The following is a 14,211-nucleotide window of genomic DNA, read 5'->3' as shown; positions in this document are numbered from 1 at the left end:
GGAAATAGAGGGGGGAGACAGAGAGAGAATAGAGGAGGAGACAGAGAGAGAGAGAGGAAATAGAGGGGGCGACAGAGAGAGAGAGAGGAAATAGAGGGGGAGACAGAGATAGAGGAAATAGTGGAGGAGACAGAGAGAGAGAGGAAATAGAGGGGGAGACAGAGAGAGAGAGAGCATTGGGGAGACAGAGAGAGAGAGGAAATAGAGGGGAAGACAGATAGAGAGAGGAAATAGAGGGGGAGACAGAGAGAGAGGAAATAGAGGGGGAGACAGAGAGGGAGAGAGAATTGGGGAGAAAGAACAAAAGAGACAGGCAGTTAGCGCAAAAAAAAATATGGTATCGCCGTGGCAACGCTTAATTCTCCATGGCAACAGCAGGTGGCTCAGGGCTGTATTTTTCTGTTTGTGTTGTTTTTGTTACCTGCTTTTGTCCATCTCTGGTTAAAACATCAGAGAAGAGAGAGAGAGAGAGAACAGGAGGAGAGGTTCTAGACCTCAAAATCCGCTCTTTCTTCCTGTCTTTCAGATGGGCTCAGGAACAATAGAAGAGCTAATATTACACCGTGACTTTACTCTCTCAGTGAGTGGTGTAATGAGAACAGCTCAGTAAAGTGGAGTATAGTGTCTCTCTGGGGCTAAAAGAAAATAGTGTCTCTTTGCTCCTGAAGGAGTTGAGTTTGTTCCGTCTCTAATCTACTTTGTCTCTCTGTAGTCCTGGAGGAGTTTGTTCAGTCTCACTGTGTCTCCTAATGGTCCTAAAAGGGTTTGTTCAGTCAGTCTGTATTAAGCCTGTAAAGTAGCTGCCCACAGCACCAGTGAGTCTTGGACAGTCCCAGCTGAAACCTTCCGTGATTCACAAAGTCAAGTCTGTGAGAGCTCACCGGACCATGCTCACTAATCTGGATCCGAAGACCACTGAACACTGTCTGCAAACCTTACAGCTCCTCTACAGACTTGAGACTTACCTCACCTTCTGTGTGTGTGTGTGTGTGTGTGTGTGTGTGTGTGTGTGTGTGTGTGTGTGTGTGTGTGTGTGTGTGTGTGTGTGTGTGTGTGTGTGTGTGTGTGTGTGTGTGTGTGTGTGTGTGTGTGTGTGTGTGTGTGTGTGAAGATGAACATGACCATTAGCTACTAAATACTCTGTTAGCAGAGTAATGATCGGCAGGAGAGTGTGCTCGTGTGTGTGTGCGAGCGTGTATCCGCGCCTGTGTGCGTCTTTGTAAGTGTTATGTGCGGCTGTTTGTCGTGAGTGTGCTTTGTGCGACCGTGTGTGTGTTGGGGGGAAGTCATGAGGAATCACCCCTGTGGACCACATCAGTGGAGCAGTAATTCTCTGTGGTAATCACAGGGGATAGAATAATGGCAATGCTGGGATATAATCACTGTCATCAGGATCACAGGCTTATGAGCTCAAATTCCTGCTTTCCTTTCAGTATTTCTGCGTCTAAAATGGAGCCCTATCCCCTCTCTAGGGCACTACTTTTGACCAGGGCCCTGGTTATAGGGCGCCACATGGGACGCACCTTTTCTGTCAGTCTGGCGCGGCCTGGAGCAGAAACTTACATGATCAAATGATTGACCATCTTTCTCTCACTCACTCACTCACTCACTCACTCACTCACTCACTCACTCACTCACTCACTCACTCTGTCTGTCTGTCTGTCTGTCTGTCTGTCTGTCTGTCTGTCTGTCTGTCTGTCTGTCTGTCTGTCTGTCTGTCTGTCTGTCTGTCTGTCTGTCTGTCTGTCTCTCTCTCTCTCTCTCTCTCTCTCAATTCCATTTCAATGTAATGACTTTATTGGCATGGAAACATATGTTGACATTACCAAAGCAAGTGAACTAGATAATAAACAAAAAAGTGAAATGAAGAATAAAAATGTGCAGTCAACATTACACTCACAACAGTTCCAAAAGCATAAGGACATGACAAATGTCATATTATGTGCAAGTAGTTAAAGTACAAAAGGGAAAATAAATAAACATAAATATAGGTTGTATTTACAATGGTGTTTGTTCTTCACAGTTTGCCCTTTTCTTGTTGCAACAGGTCACAAATCGTGCTGCTGTGATGGTACACTGTGGTATTTCACCCAATCAATATGGGTGTTTATCAAAATTGGGCATGTTTTCGAATTCTTTGTGTATCTGTGTAATCTGAGGGAAATATGTGTCTCTAATATGGTCATGCACTTGGCTGGAGGATAGGAAGTGCAGCTCAGTTTCCACCTCATTTTGTGGGCAGTGTGCACATAGCCTGTCTTCTCTTGAGAGCCATGTCTGCCTACGGCGGCCTTTCTCAATAGCAAGGCTATGCTCTGAACATAGTCAAAGCTTTCCTTAAGTTTGGGTCAGTCACAGTGGTCAGGTATTCAGCCACTGTGTATTCTCTGTTTAGGGCCAAATAGCATTCTAGTTTGCTCTGTTCTTTTTGTATTTTTTTCCCAATGTGTCAAGTAATTGTCTTTTTGTTTTCTCATGATTTGGTTGGGTCTAATTGTGCTGCTGTCGTGGGGCTCTGTGGGGTGTGTTTGTGTTTGTGAACAGAGCCCCAGGACAAGCTTGCTTAAGGGACTCTTCTCCAGGCATCTCTCTGTAGGTGATGGCTTTGTTATGGAAGGTTTGGGAATCGCTTCCCCTTATAGGTGGCTGTAGAATTTAACGGCTCTTTTCTGAATTTTGATAATTAGTCTAATTCTATTCTGCATGCATTATTTGGTGTTTTACGTTATACACAGAGGATATTTTTGTAGAATTCTGCATGCAGAGTCTCAATTTGGTGTTTGTCCCATTTTGTGAATTATTGGTTGGTGAGCAGACCCCAGACCTCACAACCATAAAGAGCAATGGGTTCTATAACTGATTCAAGTATTTTTAACTGATATGTCAAATTTTATGTTCCTTTTGATGGTATAGAAGGCCCTTCTTGCCTTGTCCCTCAGCTCATTCACAGCTTTGCTGAAGTTATCTGTGGTGCTGATGTTTAGGCCAAGGTATGTATAGCTTTTTGTGTGCTCTAGGGCACCAGTGTCTAGATGGAATTTGTATTTGTGGTCCTGGCACCTGGACCTATTTTGGAACACCATTATTTTTGTCTTACTCAGATTTACTGTCAGGGCCCAGGTCTGACAGAATCTGTGCAGAAAATCTAGGTGCTGCTGTAGGCCCTCCTTGGTTGGGGACAGAAGCACCAGATCATCAGTAGACATTTGACTTCAGATTCTAGTGGGGTGAGGCCGGGTGCTGCAGACTGTTCTAGTGCCCTCGCCAATTTGTTTATTTATATATAGATATATACGTTGAAGAGGGTGGGGCTTAAGCTGCGTCCCTGTCTCACCCCACGGCCCTTTGGAAAGAAATGTGTGTTTTTTTGCCAATTTTAACTGCACACTTGTTGTTTGTGTACATAGATGTTATAATCTCTCTCTCTCACTCGTTCTTTGTCACTCTCTCTCTATCCCTTCCCCACCTCTCCCTCTCCCTCTCCCTCTCGCTCCTCTCTCTCTTTTCAGTCCTCCACTATGGCCAGGGAGTCCCTTCTTAAGAAAGAACGGAGGAGTTATCTTACAAGGTAGGCTACCTTTCTGCATCGCTGTGTCTTGTTTGTGTGTCTGTCTTAATCTCTCTCTATCTCTCTTTCTCCCTCTCTCTCTCTGCTCGGATGCCAACTCCTGAGTTCTGAATTATTTTTTAGAAGGCACCTTGAGAATACCAAGTGCTGCATCCTGACACTTGGCAACATTTCAGAGGATGCTTCTGTTTGACAGGGCGTGTTTGAAAGTTTTAAAAAAACTCTGCTCTGATCTGAAGCTCAGGAAGGCATCATGTGATTTTTTTTCCACCTCCACTTTAGCTTTCCATAACCCTCTCTCACCCACCCTCCCTCTCTCTCTCGTCACTTTTCCTCTCTCATCACTTTCGCTCCCTCCCCTCACTTTCTATCCCTCTCTCCTCTGACATCCTCCCTGTCTCCCTCGCTCTCCCTCTCCCCCTCTCTTTTCTCCCTGGTGGGCTGGCTGGCAGTTTAAATGGACATTCAATCCCAATCAGAGTGCACTCTGGGAGTGCGGTGGGCCAGCGGTGCTCTAAATGGGGGAAATGGATACATTAGGCGTCTGGGCCGTGTCCTCCATCCTCTCCATCGCCACTCCTTGACTCTGATAATGGAGTAATGGTCAAGGAGCCGGCGTGGAAAGCATCTGAGGGGCCCGGCCTCCCTACAGACTTGCCTGTGACTGATGGGTCCGGTGGGAGGGAGGGAAGGAGAGAGGGAGGGGTAGAGAGGGGAGAGGGAGAGAAAAGGGGAGAGGGAGAACATTGATCATTACTCCATTGTCAAAAAGGTGGGATAGGTGGGTAGATAGTGGACAGAGAAGGTAAGAGGGAGGGGGAGAGGTGGGAGGTAGGAGAGAGGAATAGAGGAAGAGAGAGGGATAGATGGAGGGAAGGAGGGAGAGATGGGGAGGGAGGGAAAGAGGGAGGAGGAGGGATGAGGGAGAGAGGTGGGAGGGAGAGAGGGAGGGAGGGAGGAATGGAGGGAAAGATGGAGGAGGGGGAGAGAGAGGTGAGAGATAGTGAGGGAGAATGGAGAGAGAGAGGAAGGAAAGAGGAGAGAGAGGAAGGGAGGGAGGGAGAGAGAGGGGGAGAGAGTGAAGGGAATGGAGAGAGAGGGATGGAGAAACAGGGAGGGAGAGAAAGAGGGAGGTGGGATGGAGAAAGAAAGAGAGAGGTAGTATACAGTAGGTGGATAGAGAGTGGACAGATAGCCACTATTAATTCAATTCATTTCAAGAAGATTTATCGGCATGGAAAGTGTAGGAACGTACATTACTCTACTAGCTCACTATCCTAGTCCCACAGCCCACAGCCTTGGGCTATTCTAAGATGTGCTGAGTTGAAACCCAGTGGAAACTGTCTACATGCTGATACTGTATCTTCCACATGCTAGCCCTGGGTTCCATGATGCTAGCCCTGGTTTACATGATGCTAGCCCTGGTTTCTACGATGCTAGGCCTGGTTTCCACGATGCTAGCCCTGGTTTCCACAATGCTAGCCCTGGTTTCCACGATGCTAGCTCTGGTTTCCCCATGCTAGCCCTTGTTACCCCATGCTAGCCCTGGTTTCCCCATGCTAGCCCTGGTTTTGCCATGCTAGCCCTGAAACAGTTGCTTTCTCAAGGTCTGCTGGGAATGACCTTTAACCTTGAGCTCTGGACACTGCGTCTGAACCCTCCGGTTACAAGCTTGATGTAGTCATAGCGTGCTAGGAATATGTGGCCAAATACTAAACTTTTGACTACTTTAATACACATCTAAGTGAATTTGTACCAATACGTTTGTATTAAAAGTGCTGCAATATTTAAACGGTTCACCCAATATGGATGATACCCTCAAATTAAAGCTGACATTCTGCACTTTAACAACAACATAATGGTCAATGTCACGATACTTTAAGAGCTCACGGTATATATTCTCTCTCTCTCTCTGTACCGCCAGGGTGTATAGACAATGTGAGCAGTGTTTTCTCCCAGCTTCTCAGCAGCATATGTCTCAGGCTTTATACCTGCAGAGACGGCATGCCTCCGAAGTTGGAAGACATGAGTCACCGCTATACATAGCATGGCTGCATGGGAGACTAAGCGGGGGAGGGAGGGAGGGAGAGAGGGAGAGAGAGAGAGAGAAAGGAAAGGGGTACAGAAAGTAAGCAAGCATATGAAAAGACCTACAGAAAGAGGGAAACATTTTGTATAAATGGATAGGAAAGATAGACAGGGAAACAGAGAGGGAGTCAGTGGACAAATCGAACAGAGAGTTGCCTGTGTATCCAGGCAGGGCCAGGGTTAGATTAGGTAGAGCTGGGCTAGGGCCAAGCCAGGGTTAGATTAGGCAGAGCTGGGCTAGGGCCAGGCCAGGGTTAGATTAGGCAGAGCTGGGCTAGGGCCAGGCCAGGGTTAGATTAGGCAGAGCTGGTCTTGGGCTAGGCCAGGGTTAGATTAGGCAGAGCTGAGCTAGGGCCAGGGTTAGATTAGGCATAGCAGGGCCAGGCCAGGGTTAGATTAGGCAGAGCAGGGCCAGGCCAGGGTAGAGTGTGCAGTGTGTCTATGGGGTAAACAGGGTCATCTCTTAGCTGTGTGCTCTGCCTCTGAGGCTGTTGAACACAGAGAGGTATGGGAATGTGGGTATGTGGAATGGGAGCCGTCTCCACGGCAACGGAAAGCCCTCCCTGCCGCCGGAGCGAGAGAGAGACCCAAAAGGGGAGGGAGAAAGCAGAGGGGGATGTTGACCCAGAAAGACCAAGCAGTAGCACACACATTGACACACACAAAGATAGTCGTGTGCACACTTTCACACACACACACACACACACACACACACACACACACACACACACACACACACACACACACACACACACACACACACACACACACACACACACACACACGCACACAGCGAGTGATCAAGATTACAATGGAGATAGTTTGCAGACAGGCAGGGACTTACTTATAAGGATAACAGGAGCAGCCCTAAAGATATCAGGGTCGGCCCCACAACCAGAGTCAATAGGATTAACATGGATAATGGATGCGGGCTAACAGTCAGGGGCTAACAGACAAAACCCTAAAGGTACAGTACAACAGAGACACTCTTTTACGGTACATAATGCATGTATATTGCACATAGGCCTACTTATTCATAAAATGGCAGACAACAGCTACTGTGATGATAGGGCCAAATGTGTGAGTTCACATGCTTAAAAAGAAAGAAAAGGACGAAAAAAGAAGAATTCGCAGACAAAAGCAAATGGTGGTCATCATTTCTGAAAAGCACACTGACCCCAGAGATCCAGAGAGAGAGACGTGGATGACAGCTGTTTCACTGAGCTGAACTGGGGCGTCTGTCCGTGAGCCGAGCTGAGCAGCCAGCCTCGAATGACTGGAGCCCTGGCTCACACACTTCCTCTTTCCCTCTACCGTTACCTCTGTATCTTTCTCTCTACCCCTCTTTATTTAAACACCTATCGCTGTCTCTCTCTCTGTTTTCTCTTTCTCTTTTCCTCTCTCCCACTCCCCTCTCTCTCCCTTTCGCTCTCTCTCGCTCTTCCTCTCTCCCTCCATCGATCCTCTCACTACAGAAAGCCAGTGCTGTGTAAGTTAGGCAGAACAGAACACAGTGTACTAGCCATGCTTCCCAGAAACACACACACACACACAATATCCCCCATCCCCCACCCTCTTGACAAGGTCTAGGTGTTGGATTAAATACGATTTCTTTTTTACAACCAAATCTCTATTTTTGATGTAAATGGCATGTTGTATGTAGACACCTTTTTTTTTGGTGATTTCCCCTTTTTTAGAAACTTACCCCAAACGGCAAACTTCCTGAAAAAACATGAACAAAGGCTCCAAAACCCACCCAAATACATCCTTTTAGAAACAACACAGCGCTCAGCATAGTGGTGCAGGTCTGTTAGTGATGCATGTTTGAACACACGAAATTGTGTCACCCCGACTTTCATACCCCGACGTTCTATTTCATTTTGATGCGACTCGAGCGACACCTCGTCGTCCATTCTACAGGTAACTGCCATAACAAAAGAAACACTTGAGTAAATGAGAGATTCAAAGTGTATTGAAAGCATGGCTGCTTCCAAACAGGAAGTTCCAGACACTTGTAGAATCTATGCCGAGGTGCATTGAAGCTGTTCTGGGTCGTGGCGGCCCAACGCCCTACTAAGACACTATGTTGGTGTTTTGGTAGTTTACCTGTAGCAGCAGGCTACACATATAACGGAACAGCTGGGTAGGGGAAATGGCTCGAGTTGCGCAAAACGGTATATAACATTGTGGATAATGTTTCAGAATGACACAATTTCACGTGTACAACATTTAAAAAGACACGCATCACTATACTGGGAGCTTTGCCGTTTCCAAAAGGACATATTTTGGTGTTTTTGGAGCCGTTGCTCATGGTTTTGCAGGGCCCCCATACTACACAATGAGGATGAGGAAGGGATTTGCTATTTGGGGTAAGTTTCTCAAAAACAAGTGAAATCACAATAAAGGTGTCTGGAGCAATTTCCATCAAAAGTAGTGATTGGCTGTAAAAAAAGAAAACTTCTCCTTTAAGGTCACTACAATGCCTTATGATGCAGACATGATTTATTATTTTATTTCCCTGACGTCTCCTTGAGATCTTAACAATTAAACTGCTTTATGTTGTGTTCTGTGTGTATGTATATATACTGTATATATGTATATGTATTTGTGTGCATTTCTGTGTGTGTTTTATGCTGTTTTTTTGGTGTGAATTTGTTAGTATGTATCTCTATGTAAGTCCTTATGTCGGTTCCTCTCTCGGTAGTTCCTCAAGGCGTGATCCAAAATGGGGCCCGCATCAGGAGCCAGGGTCTGTTTCCTGTCATCCGACCCCTACCCATATGCTCCGTGGGAAGCAGAACCACTGCGATAAGGTCAGTGAAACTGTCAATGATCACTCGGCTGGTTATGACGTAGAATTTGACCTGGGTAATACACCTCGACACCAAACTATATTTTTCCACCATTTACATAATCGCACGTCAATTTGTTTATTGTACTCAAAACTGGAACCATCACACAAAGGTGTAGTACAGTACCTCATGCTCCTATTGAGTTCAGACGCAGGCTTGCATCCTAAATGGCACCCTATTCTCTACATAGTGCACGACTACCCTATGGGCCCTGGTCAAAAGTAGGGCACTATGTAGGGAAAAGGGTGCCATTTGGGAGTCATGGCCCAACCAGGTGTGTTTATACAGCCTTCACAATGGTTTATTCCTGTGAAGAGCCTTGTGATTCAGAGAAGATTTAGGAACAGGCCTGGACCTGCTCATCCATCATGGTAGCATGGGAGTATGAAGGGACACACACACACACACACACACACACATGCCATGTCATGAATTAAACATCCCCACAGGCAAGGCAGCAGCTCACATAAGGTATGCACTGAATATTTGATCATATAAAAGAGGGTATGTCCTTCCCATGAGAGAGTAATATGCCAACAGACTGTCCTGCTAAAAGAAAACAACGTTTGATCCGAGGGAGGGTGTGGCGTGGGCGGACAGCAGGACTATTTTGGATTTATAGGATGGCGTGGTGCTCTGATCCGCTTTTATGGTATATCAAATGTACTATTGTGACGACACAGTAACTATACAAATATGTGTTTGAAAAATGTCAACCCAAATGTGACTACTTATCAAAGGTATGAGTTTACAAATGCAGTAGCCGCGTGTCTGATGATACTATGGTGCAGCCAAAAGCCTGGCGCACAGGGCTAGACATGCACTACAGTCTGTAGAAACAGTAGACAAGTGTGATGTATGTCAACAGTGACTGTAGCCTGTCCCTTTTGTGAACTGTATGGGCTCTGGTCAAAAGTAGTGCACTGTATAGGGAACAGGGTGCCATTTGGGACGCGTCCTAAACGTAGTCTGTTCACATTAAGACTAACTATAGCCTTCTGATCTCCTGTGTGTCTCTCCAGGTCAGCTCTGGGGGATTACCTGACCCAAGGCAACATCGGCCACCCCTGTGACTCTCCCTCCCCCCCTCCCAGCGACGACCTCCAGGAAGACCACAACTACAGCACCGCCAAATCCCCCAGCATGCCCTGCTCTTCCCAGGGGCCCTCCACGTTAGACGATGACAATGACATCATCGCGGTGGAGGTCGGCGTCCACCGAGAGGTCAAATCGGAACCTCAAGAAGTCCCGCTGGACTCTGCCTCTGTCTCCTTCCTCTCCCAGCATGCCCGGCGACGGGGCCTGCCCTGGACGAAAAACCGCCTACGGGCCCTGGGCGACACGCTGCCGCTGAAAAAGCGCCGTTCAGCAGCAGCAGCGGTGGAGAAGCCACCGTCGGAGAGCGATGACGAGGAGATGAAGGAGGCGGCGGGGTCGTTGCTTCACTTGGCGGGCGTCAGGGCGTGTCTCAACAACATCACTAACCGCGCCGCCAAGGCTGCTCAGAAGGAGAAAGAGCAGAAAGAGGCCCTAAGGAACTAACTAAGGCCTACACATCTGGTCTACACACCAACCACCAAGACCTAGAAACTAATAGCTAAGACACACTGCAAAGACCAACGTTGAAAAGCAGCGGGTGGCCGCAGAGTGTTGCAGGGTGTGTTAGCCAACACTTGCTGGGTGTGGACGAACGGTGGAGATTCAACATGTAGAATTGTCGGGAATGAACACTAAACGACAGCAGATATTCTGGCCAGAGGCCATAGGCTGGCCACCCGCTGCTTTTAACAGTTGGTTCTCACGGTGTATTTTGTCTCTAATGCCTGATTCCCACTATAGGGCCGACCCTAACTGTAGCCTATACTGTGCTGGCTCGGATATATTCTTTTCAGATTTTGCTTTCCAGCATGGTTCCAGCAGCAATTATGGTGGATGCGTAACCAGGCCAGCCCAGTACAGTTTGGTTTGGCAGTAGTGTGAAAAGGGTATATGGCCAGGCCTGAGCGCAGAGAGACCTACAGTAGGACTACACACCAGGTCTACACACCGACCAACCAACCACCAACAGGCCAAGAGATAACGTTATTAAGCATTAGTCTCAATAGACACTACTCCATCTCTCTCTCTCTTTAACCTTTAACCTCTATCTCTCCTCCAGGGGCATTAGGAGAATCCTACTTATTTATGGCAATATCAAAAATCTGTTTTTACTATACGTTTCCTGTGTGTTTCAACACTAACTGATGGGTAATTGATTCTCACGTGTCTCTGTTGATGTTTTTATGTTGTGTAAAGGGGATGCAAGCCATAGAAAAACACATTTTTTTTGTCACTAATTAGGGAAATACATGCTAAAAAAAATTTAACCATTGAGGAGAATAGCTGAGCGTTGTGTGTCATCTGTAACTTGTCAGAAGTGTATCTGTGAATTTGTAGCAATCTTCCAGTAATGTAAGCCAGGAAGTTGAGCCAATGATACTAACAGATTGAAAACTGTTCAAACTTGCTGCTCACACACGTCATCCTACGCCCATGAGCACAACATGTAAGACTGTGCCAAAGACGAGCGATCGGGTTGCTTCAATGTAGCCAATCTGACAGCTTACAAAGACAAACATAAAAGGCATAGCAACATCAGAAGACCTGTAGAGAAGAGATAGGAGAACACCGTAAATGTCTCAATAATTGTAAAATCCATTCTTAAAGAATCATGCTCTTATTTCTATTCATTACGGTGATTTCTATCGCCAATAGTAAAAGCATCATTGAGAATGGGCATGATTCCATTAAGATCACTCCTTAGTATTTAGGCATAGTTAGAACTATACTGTTAATCTACTGTTCAGTTTTTGGTGCCATGGTGATGACTTAGTGCTGGGTCAGAGGCAATATACTGTATCTCCTCCATCTTGTTCTTGTTTCTCAGCTGCGTTTGAAATGTCCTCCTATTCCCTTTTTAGTGCACTATTTTTGACCAGAACCACATGGATCTGGCCAAAAGTATTGCGCTAGGTGGTTGATGGGCTCTGGACAAAAGGAGAGCACTATATTGGGAATAGGGTGCAATTTCAGACATACAGTAGCCTAGACGTCCCTGAAACTCTTCCAGTATTCCTCTTCCACAAACGTGAATGCCGGTTTAAATATAACCCATGCTACGACACCTGCCTATCATTTTTACAGACTCAGAAAACTATATACATAAAGTGTGGATTCGTTGTTGTTTCTTGCAATTCTGTTTGTATTGTTTCCCCTTCTTCCTCTACCCTCATAAAAGTATAAGCAATTTGTCCAGTCTGGACAACTCTGTAAAAAGGTTAGAAAATATTTTATTTTTCCTTTCTTAATTGAAGCAATTTGACCTGCAGGACTTTCTCAGTTATATTGCATGGGTGCTTGTAAATAAGATGCAAAAGGAAATCTTTTTTTATTCAAAGATCATGTAAGATAAACAATGTATTTAGCATGAAGCATGACTTATTTTCATATAAACTTAGATCCTAGAAGAGAAAACAAAGGTTTTGCCACCAATTCTTATACACTCAATTTTATTTAATTTTATTTCGATTTAAAAAAAAATGTATTGATATTGTATTTCTTCAGATGAGCGGGCTTTTAAATGACATATCTTCTTCAGGGAGACATTTTATGGGGAAATCACTCTGCAATTATGAGGCCCGGCTACTCTGGGCTTTAAGTATAACAGACCTGGGTTCAAAAACTATTTGAAATAATTTCAAATAATTGAATATGTGCTTAATTGAGCTTGCCTGTTGCAATGCAACCAATAGTAAAGTCCCAAAAGTGCAAACCCCGCCCACCTGGCACCCCAGCCAGGCTAAAGCAAACTGTAAAATGATTTGAAAGGTTTCAAGTAGTATTTGAACCCAGTCTGTTAGCTCTACGGCTAGATGGATCAACTGAAAAGCCTCTACTATGGCCTTCAGTCTTCTTCTGCCTCTTAAACAATAAATGTGTCAGTGTTCTAGTGTTGTTCAGAATATATCAATAGTGTGTGAGTGTGTGTGTGTCCAACAACCATACACCCTTTAACATTGTGCCTGCCCTCCAGACTTAATTGTATTCCGATGTCTTTAGCTGACATGTTTTCATATTGAACAGCACATATTTCTTTATTTCTGAAAGTGTTTTCTCTCATTTTGTTCTGTAAATGTGTTACCATTGGGTCCTAGTTTTCTCCTCCCTGGCAGACACTTCCCTGTAAATGGACGGAGCATTATGGACCTGTTTGACATGGAATTTAGAATTTGTCAGAATGTTCCATCGTTTTAACTGGCTCCAACTAGCACAGCCAAACCTTTTGTTGAAAGTTACCCTACCATGAACTGACTGAGGATGTATGTACATAGAGTGGAGTTACTGTACATGATGAACACGTTTCTGTACAAACAGCAGAGGTAATTAGGGGTTAGAAAGAGGTTGTGTGCAGACAGTAGGGAGAGGCAGAGTCAGAGAGAGCCAGACTCTGGTTTGGGTTTATGGGAAAGACTGAGAGTGACTGACAGCTAGACTGGGAGTTAGACAAGCAAATGACAGCATAGTTCCATTGTCATAGTATTCTATCAACTTTGATACGGAACACTGACTATTCTATTCAATTCAATGTGTTTCTTCTATCAATGTTGACATGAAATAGACTCACTCCCAGTATACCTCACTGCCATCTCCACTTCCTCTCTTGACACTAGAGAAGTGTTATTGTGTTACAGGTCAAGCCCTCTGTGTTATTTGCAGTAGGAAGTCAGTGAACTGGTGACTAATAGTAGAGTCTGCCGTGGCAAGTCAAGGAGAATGTGTTGCTTAAGTAACCACCATCTCCTCCAGTGACTCACATGGTGAGTGTGTCCCAAATGGCACTACTTTTGACCAGAGCTAATAGGGCTCTGTTCAAAAGTTGTGCACTATATAGGGAATAGGATGCCATTTCGGACACTTCCAGTGACATGCAGGGAAGGAAGGTGAAGTTAGGACCATATAAGGGTCTGCTTGACAAATAGAATGATACCGGGAAATAGGACTGAGTAATTTAATGCAAAGGGAAGAAAAGTAAGAAACTCTATCACTGCCTGAAAAGCCCTCGAATGAGAAACAAATGTGCTTATTTTATTTGAACTAAAACCTGCCAAACTAAACCATGCTCAAAGTGTGCATCCCAAATGGCAACTCATTCCCTATATAGTGCACTTTTCTTTCAAACGTAGTGCATTACAAAGAGAATAGGGTGCCATTTGGGAGTCGGCCAAGGCAAGCCTGCCAGCCAGTCCGCCATTTTGTTTTCTATTAACGTTTTTTTTTTTTTTTTGTTTACTCTGACAAGACGTTACAATACTGCCACGTTAATGACTATTTGAGAAGGGTCAGAAAGCCATAGAATAGAGATGTCAAACGCAAACAACTATGTTGCTCTATGAGAAGAATCGATGTAATGCAGAGTGCACCCAGCTTGGTTGGTTTTCCAATGAATGTTTGATTATTTCCTTGTTGTGCAATCACATTGCCAAAGAACGATTTCAAACGATTTCAGCGATTTCATTCATGTAAATATCACGTTGTCCAATACCGTGGCAAAAAAAAAAATGTAGAAATGTTGTTTTTTTCTTTTCAATTTTTCTGAAACCTTCAATAATGTTTATGTGGTGTATTGTCTTCCAGTTGCAATGATTAAAGTTGACCTGAACTCAA

The 14,211-nt window shown here is 45.1% G+C and overlaps 1 protein-coding gene across 1 annotated transcript in view; it reads left to right on the top strand.

The window, feature by feature from the left end:
* The window catches only part of LOC139415262 (forkhead box protein N3-like), a 51,936-nt gene extending 37,725 nt beyond the window's left edge, over nucleotides 1-14,211 (top strand). Inside the window, exons 4-6 of the mRNA XM_071163231.1 lie at nucleotides 3,510-3,568; nucleotides 8,361-8,469; nucleotides 9,531-14,211. Of these exons, the coding sequence (XP_071019332.1) occupies nucleotides 3,510-3,568; nucleotides 8,361-8,469; nucleotides 9,531-10,050 (688 nt within the window). The 3' untranslated portion in view covers nucleotides 10,051-14,211. The remainder of the gene's footprint in view (nucleotides 1-3,509; nucleotides 3,569-8,360; nucleotides 8,470-9,530) is intronic.

Source organism: Oncorhynchus clarkii, chromosome 8, assembly GCF_045791955.1.
Source record: "Oncorhynchus clarkii lewisi isolate Uvic-CL-2024 chromosome 8, UVic_Ocla_1.0, whole genome shotgun sequence".
NCBI classification, from domain to species: domain Eukaryota; kingdom Metazoa; phylum Chordata; class Actinopteri; order Salmoniformes; family Salmonidae; genus Oncorhynchus; species Oncorhynchus clarkii.
The sequence above is the reverse complement of the archived record's forward strand: the minus strand, read 5'-3'. Positions and strand labels throughout refer to the sequence as shown.